The 8,166-nt window shown below is 31.5% G+C and overlaps 1 protein-coding gene across 1 annotated transcript; it reads left to right on the top strand.

The window, feature by feature from the left end:
* Positions 1-4,819: 4,819 nt before the first annotated feature.
* LOC134246925 (uncharacterized) lies at positions 4,820-7,133 on the top strand. Its single transcript, XM_062729270.1, has 3 exons — positions 4,820-4,996; positions 6,343-6,452; positions 6,848-7,133. The coding sequence occupies exons 1-3, from the start codon at positions 4,876-4,878 to the stop codon at positions 7,112-7,114; spliced, it is 498 nt and encodes a 165-aa protein (XP_062585254.1). The 5' UTR covers positions 4,820-4,875; the 3' UTR covers positions 7,115-7,133.
* Positions 7,134-8,166: the final 1,033 nt, after the last annotated feature.

Here is an 8,166-nt window from a genome sequence, read left to right as displayed (position 1 = left end):
TGTAATTTGAGTTTTAATAAAGCTTTTTCTTTCATTTTCTGTTAGCTTTAATGTGATATATATATATTATAAGAATTCCATAAACTGATCATTTGCCGAATTTTACGACAACTGACCATTGTATTGCATTATAAAATTCATAAAAGTTAATATAAAACACAAAATGTGTGGATACCTAAAGGAATACTGTAATAATGCGTGCACGAAACAGCAATTACAATTACAACCACACACTGAATACTTCCTCCAACAGAAAAACAAATTTTGATTACGTGCAGGAGCATCGCCAGTTTAAAATAAAGACAGTGTAAATGTTCTATTTAGAAAACTGAGAAACTGATACAATGTATGATGGTAGAGGATTGTTGTACATGTATTGAAGTGTCATTTTAGGAAACAATTTTCAAATAACAATAACATCATAACTCTTGAAACCTTCCTTTTTTAAACATAAACTTTATTCAAATCATACAATAGTTTAAAATCAAGCTACCAGCGTTATCAAGGTTGTTTCCTATTGAGCTGAGATCATTGTTTAACAGAAAAAAGAGGTGTAAATATTAGACTTCATCAAAGAGGGAAATTAAAATCTGATCTTCAGTTCTAAACTACCAAATAAAAACACGGAAGGATTATCATAATTAAGATACAACAATTGACACATGAGCAGTTACGCCGAATGAAGCTTCTTATCAATTATTCTGAAATTCAAACCAAAAGCAGAATAAGCCATCATCATACCAGTTAACATCCGCGTTCAATCTGTGTATATACCATGAGGTCCGATTCTAAGGTAAAAGTTTGTTGTCTTGCTTTTCTGTTGTTGCCAGGTCTTGTTTTACAAACAACAGGCTTTTTCTCACCATTTTGGATCAAACAAAATTCAACGCCAAACTGCTTCAAAGGAATTCTCTACACCGTAAATTGTGATGAAAGTATTAAAGGTAATATTTTAAAACATACACATGTAATACATTTTTAAAAAATCTGTTTTCCTTATATTAATTATATTCTTTTTATTCCAGTTTATCATTCTAGAATTGTGCTTATTAATCATCATTTTCATGTTACATGTAACTTTGTGAATCGTTCGAGTTCTAGCCTTTGGATCATTTTGATTTTAATTATTGAAGCTGTTTGCTTGATTTTAGAATTCACCTTACCACCAATGCATGGATTTTCTACCGAAAGCATCTTTATGTTTCATTAATAGTTGCTGGAAAGTTTTTCACGTGTTTTTCCTGATGATTCAGATCTCTTATGGAGCCGAAATATACCTAATTTGATTTTTGTCACTTAATGATTTTTACTTCTTATGGCGTCTTCATTTTGTAAATTTCATATAACATTATCTGAATTACAGTTTGTGAAAAAAAATGAACAAAAGCCTAAATTGTGTACTTCGCAGCACAGTTAAGGTAACAGTAAGGAGGCGGGACCTAATTTGTACGGGAAATGTTTACTATGACGTCACTCATAATATAAGGTCTTTAAAATACCACAAAATGAAATTATTTGCTATTTCAAACAGCTGGATAGCTGTCTACTACATACAAACTTACTTTTACATGCAGTTTTGTCGTTTGTTAAATCCCACACAACAGTATATAAACGATGCATCGATCGCAATGCACTTGTCAATGTGACGTCATCTCGCAAAAATGACGCAGTTTGTACACAGTGAAAGGCTTATCAAGTCGCATTTTGTACAATGAAAAATGTCTTTTGTTCTCAAATAAAATATTATTTGCGGTTAAATAAAAAGCCGTTAACCTTGATACGATGTGTATTTTAGTATTTTATTTGTAAACTGTACGTACATTCTCCAGACAAGCGACACTATCGTGTTTTTGTATGCAGATTCATTGAAAAAGTAATGTTGGGGCCCTAATAAATCGATTTATTGCAAGGGCATACCCTCCATATATCTTGTCAAGATTTTACACATTAACTCAAGAAGCATTAAGATATTTGAAAAGTGCTGCGAACCTCTTGAAATCTTGGAAATAAATTAATTATAGCTTTATTAAATGTAGTTGACCAGCAAAATATTCAACCTGCCGTCCAACAAATTAAATTAAAGCAATTAAAAAAGGGAATTTATATATGTTCGCAGCACTTTTCAAAATCTACAAGTAGTGTTGAATAGGATAATAAATTAAACTAAGATTTTTAACTTGTTTATGCCCTTGCAATATTGAAATTTATAGTTGACCTCTAAACTGCAAGTATAATTGCTAAAGTCATGTGACGTCGATATCACATGACAAGTCTAAATAAAAAATCTAAATGTCCCTAACATGTAGATTTAGACCTTATTACATATTTTTGATATCAGTGAAGTCGTAAAAAGAATCGCCCATCCTAATAAAGTATGTATTTTTTATCTTAAAAAATCGCCGATATTTCCATTTGTAACCTTAACTGTGCTGCGTTATAATTCATATAGGCAACTGATAGAAAATTCTGACTTCTGTGAGATTAAGGCCTCTTCTCCGGTCCCCTTGCTCTCCATCTACATCCAAAAAATAAATCTTTAGTCTTTTTCTTTTGCTTCCTTGCAGTTATCAAAAGCAGACTACAGTTTGCTGGTTTTACTTTTTGATTAACAAGTAATAAGGAATGCCAAAGTATTTTATCGTTTATATTTCAGTTTGCCAAAGATCACGCCAATAAATCAAATCTACATTAAATTGCTATGACAGATCATCAAGTTTGCAAACATATATTTAAAAAAAAATCCAAACAAATGCAGGTACATTTGATTCGGCCATACTGTAAAATTATACAAAGTTATATCTCTATCAATATGAATAGAATATTAATGCAAAACATACTGAAGATAAACCATGGTATAATGAAGAGTGTAAGATAAAGTACATATCATATGTCACAGCTATAAACCATTTCAATAAACAGAAATCTACTGATTATAGATTGTTATAAGTTAATAAAAAAGCGGCTTACAAGAAAGTTATGTAAAAATGTAGACACATTTATGAGAGACATCAAGGTAATAAAATCGAGTTTATTCGGAACTATAACCCTAAGAAATTTTACAAATTGTTTGAACGTAAGAAAGGGCAAATAAGTTCAGATTTATCGGCTAACAAATTCTAAGAACATTTCAAAACCTTGCTTGAATGTAATACAGAAAACAATAGGAATAATAAATTTAATTACCTAGAGACACAATCATCAGTATACTGTGAATTAGATCAGAAAATTACGAAACAAGAAATTGAATATGCTATTGATTAATTAAAACATGATAAAAGTAACGCAGAAGATTGCAAGATTAACGAATTCTTCATTCATTGTAAACAAATACTCATGCCTATCTTATACATGTTATTTAATAAAATCTTTACGTCAGGCCATTATCCAGAGTTGGGCTACTGGGTGTGTAGTGCCAGTTTTTAAGAAAGAGGATACTAATAATCCTTATAATTACAGAGAAATTACACTTGTTAGTCGCATGGCTAAATTATTTACGAGCATATTAAACAATAGACTGATGTTTTGGGATAAAGAATATAACATAATTACAGAAGCGCAATTTGGATTCAAGCCAGGTGCAAGTACCATTGATGCGATATTTGTTCTACAGACATTAGTTAACAAATTCCTAAGGAACAAAACAAAAGAAAACTTTATTGTTGTTTGGTAGATTATCAAAAAACATTCTTTTATATCAATAGACTTAACTCATGGCTTAAAATTAGTACTCGGGGTATTCAAGGGAAATTATTTTGTATTATCAAGTCTTTATATGATAATATTAAGGCATGTGTAAAATCAGGGGTTTGCATTTTAACGTAGAAACGCAATTAGATGTATTTGAAACTCATATTAACAGTGTTATGAGTTATGAAGCTGAGGTATGGGGATTTCACAAGGGTTAAGACATAGAAAATGTTCACTTGAATTATTGTAAAAGAGTTTAAAAGGTCAGACAAAGCACCAGTAATGATGCAGTTTATTGTGAATAAGGTAGATTTCCACTTTTACTTGAAAAAGAAAATTTTGAAATACTGGGTAAAATTAAAAAACAGTGATAATTGTATATTACAAGCATGTTATCAAGATATGGTTGAAAATAATGATGAATGGATTGTAAACAAAAAGAAGGAATTCCAAAGACTTGGTTTAGCTGAAAAGTATAATAGTAATTGTATTGATAATAATACTCTGAACATTATATTTCACAGAATGTATTACTGATATAAACAAGAAATTATGGCAAGAATGTGTAATTCTCCTAAATATTTTTTATTTCAACATTTAGTGGATAATGCTGCACTACAGACGTATTTAAGAAAACCATTACATTCAAAGTATAGAATACCTATCAGTCGTTTAAGGCTATCAGCTCATGCTTTAAGAATAGAGAGGTGAAGGTATAGTAACATAGAAAGAAAAGATAGAAAATGTGAAATATATATGTCAGGTGAGATAGAGGACCAATTTCATTTTGTATTAAATGTCCTGGATATGAAGAACTTAGAATTGAAATATCAAGAGTTATTACTTTAAAAAACCATAAATATTTAAATTAGTACAGTTAATGAGTTCTACAAATATTAAAGAACTATGTAACCTGGGCAATTTTTTGTATTTTTCTTAAGAAATGATGCTCTAAATAATTAAATGTTATTGTTATGTAGTTATGTAGTTAACACATATATTGTATAGCCTTTACAAATCTTATGTATGAATATTGTATACCTATCAGATGTAATGTCTCCGGTTCAAATAAAATAAAAAATACATGTTGTATCCAATATTTTGTTAATCATTGAAAAAAAATTTAGTATTGTTTTTCCAGGACTTGGTGCAACAGCTTTGGGATTCCAGGCTACCGCTCTAATCATCATGGCCCTTTCAACATTTGTTCTCTTGTATACCTTATGCTGCAATAAAGACGACCAACAAAATAGCGTGGGATGTTGTCATAAATTTGGATTGTGTTTTATATGCCTATATCCCGTTTCAGGTATTATTTCATATACTTTCATGCCCCGTGGGGATCCGGGTTAGAATAAGTCCTCAGTACCCCGTTGCTTGTCGTAAAAGGCGACTAAATGGGGCGGTCCTTCGGATGAGACCGTATAAACCGAGGCCCCGTGTCACAGCAGGTGTGGCACGATAAAGATCCCTCCCTGCTCAAAGGCCGTGAGTGCCGAGCATAGGCCTAAATTTGCAGTCCTTCACCGGCAATGGTGACGTCTCCATATCAGTGAAATATTCTGGAGAGGGACGTTAAACAGTATAAAATCAATCAATCAATCATATACTTTCACTCTACATATATATGTTGTAATAATAAAATGCAATTTTGCAAGCAAACAGATTTACATTCAAATCCGATCGTTTTGCTTTTATCGATGTCTTTAAAGTTCTCAAGATTAGAAGTAACTCTGAATGCTATCTAAAACAGCAAAAACGCTTCCAGAGTTAAGAAATGTATTTCTTAAGCATAAAACAATACTGTAACTGAAAAAAAACAATGTAAAAATATTTCTGATTTGCGCGTGGAAAGAGAAGCACTTTACACTGTGACCCTCAACTCTACATTTAGATAATTATATGGACGCACTTTTGCTGATCAACAATTGTTATTTCCATTCTTATGTCTAATGTCGATACAATATATCCAGTCGAGCTTGAGATAAAAGATAGAACAGAGTTTGACATATCAGTTTCAAGACTGGATATTTTACTTGGGAAAAAATTGTCATGGTAATATAAAAACCAAGCTTTATGATAATCGTGATGACTTGTACTTTTTCAATCGTCAACTTCCCTTTCTTATGAAGCAATATATCTTCATCACCTGCGGTTTATATTTCTCAGTTTATACGATACGAAGGAACATGTTCTGTGATTTTACAATTTCTAAAAAAGTAAATTATTGACAAACAAGTTGATAAACAAAAATATCAAGAGTCTTGTCAAGTATCAACATTTTGTAAATTGAATAGTCGAAACAACGACCTTGTCAACCAAATGAATTTATAATTAAGTCATATGCTGTCAGACGTTCTTCATACTACTGTTAGACTACTCGAAGTTTTCGAAGAATTTTCCCTTACAAGGAGCACACGGTGGATTTCAAGGGGTGAAAAGGGATGATCACTCCTCTATGACACATGATCCCTTATCTGATGTTATGGGGGTCATTGTGTATTATAGTTTTGTGTACTACTGATCTTGAGAATGGTCATTTTCTTGTATTTCATTGTAAACTTTCATTTTAATTTAGGTATATACTTCCCTTAATTTATATCATTCATCATATATAAATTTGTATTATTTATTGATTTGTCATTCATTTTAAAGGAATCATAAGTTTTTCTGGATGCATGTTTGTTGTTGCAAACTATAAAAACCAAGAGAAGGGCTGGGGCTTTTATCTCTCTCTGGCAGCATCATGCTATATAGTGCTTGAGGTATACTAGAATATAGAACTTTCTATCAAAATTTTATCATATTCTTATTGATACACATGCGAAATTGGAAGAGCAAATATGTTGTAAAATATACTGAATGTCTTTTAAGTTGTTATGGATTATCAATTTAGATAGAAATTTCGATTATGTGAAGATCTTTTTTTTATTATTTTTTCATTTAATTAAATTTTCATTTACTTTGATTAAAAACTTTTTTTACTGTCAAGTTAAAACATGAATTCTAACTACAAAAATCATCATGACATTAGATTTCCTAAAAATATATGATTTATATATCAATAAAACATTATCCTCAGATGCCTACATATATGCAACCTCTTGTCTTAGAAGTTAAAATTTTGAAATCAAAAATTGATATATTTAAATTTTTTAAGATCTTCGTATGCTGCTATACCTTGTACAAGCTAGGAAGTTCAGAAAAGGACACAGATCCCGAGGATGGACGAAGGAATTCAAGTAATATTGGTGAGGAAAACAATCAATTTGGAGCATCAGGTCAAAACAATGAAACAACGACCCGTTCCGGTGGGGGTGGTGTAATTTTGGGTCAAGTTCAATGTCATCACCAGTTAGAAGTTACGAGCACCAGAACGTTTTTGATCAGGAAGCTGCAGGTCGCCAGAGTTTTCCATATCAGCTGAATGTCATCTACATTGAATGTCTAGAAATTTTATCAAAACTCTAAAAAAATTAATTATTTTAAAATGGATTTTAGGAGTTTTTATTTTGTGATAAAATTCATATAAAATATCAGCATATTGACGATGTTCTGTTATAACGCATTGTTAAAACATTTACCACAAAACTTTGAATTTGATTAAAATTAACAAGTACGGTAGTTTTAATGTAAGCCTAGTCAGTTATCAGAAACGATTACAGTAGCCTTGTGATAGAGCGTCCACTTTGTGATCGGCAGACCCGGGCTCGATTTCCTTTCGCAGCTAACCTAGGTAGTGAATGTTCCTTCGCCAAGCGCTCTACAATACTAGTGAAAGTCCCGGGACTTAAGGACGACAGACCTCATTCGAAATTTCGCGCTACTGCACAGGAAGTCGCGCATCTGCCTTGAATCAGATCGACGTTATTATGTATTGCTAAAGATTATTGATATATACATTTTTTGATGTTTACAAATACGAGGGCCGTTCAAAAATTACGCGGACTTGTTGCACAGAAAAAATATTTGACGAAATAATCGGACAAAATGTCACACATACTTTAAAAGAATCTTTACGTATATGGTCTACAAAATTTCATATAAAAATGTTGTAAATTGGTATCAATTTTGAGTGATTTTTCAGGCCATATCAATAAGTCACGGAGCAGCAAAATCTTTGACGTCACAGGCATTATTAAAAATATGTGGTTGAGCTTTCATTTTCTCAACATTTTCCCAAGAGTACCTGTACAGTTTGAGTTACCTTATCTACTCAACATCCAAACACCATTTCTTGTCAAGCTTAAAATCTGTTAAACTAGTAAAGAATATAGAATATTCTTTTTTGTTTTAAATAAAAAACACAGCAGGTATTTATGAGATATAGTGTGATATTGGCGACTCTCAATCACGTTCTTAACAGTCCGGATAAAGTTTTCGACGATAATTTTCTTTCCTTCCTCCCATGTAGCCATTTTACAGATGTCTAACGGTCTAAAATTCAAATTTGCTATTTGTGGACGAATGTCACGAATA

Source organism: Saccostrea cucullata, unplaced genomic scaffold (assembly GCF_032062105.1).
Source record: "Saccostrea cucullata isolate Sc308-1 unplaced genomic scaffold, CSIRO_AGI_Scuc_v1 ctg3531, whole genome shotgun sequence".
Taxonomy (NCBI): domain Eukaryota; kingdom Metazoa; phylum Mollusca; class Bivalvia; order Ostreida; family Ostreidae; genus Saccostrea; species Saccostrea cuccullata.
Note: the sequence above shows the minus strand (reverse complement) of the source record. Positions and strands in the feature narration are given on the sequence as shown.

Coding starts and splice junctions, on each gene's coding strand:
- LOC134246925 (XM_062729270.1), top strand. CDS start 4,876: ATGGCCCTTTCAACATTTGTTCTCTTGTATACCTTATGCTGCAATAAA. Junction 4,997..6,342: donor ATGCCTATATCCCGTTTCAG/GTATTATTTCAT, acceptor TTCATTTTAAAG/GAATCATAAGTTTTTCTGGA. Junction 6,453..6,847: donor CATGCTATATAGTGCTTGAG/GTATACTAGAAT, acceptor AAATTTTTTAAG/ATCTTCGTATGCTGCTATAC.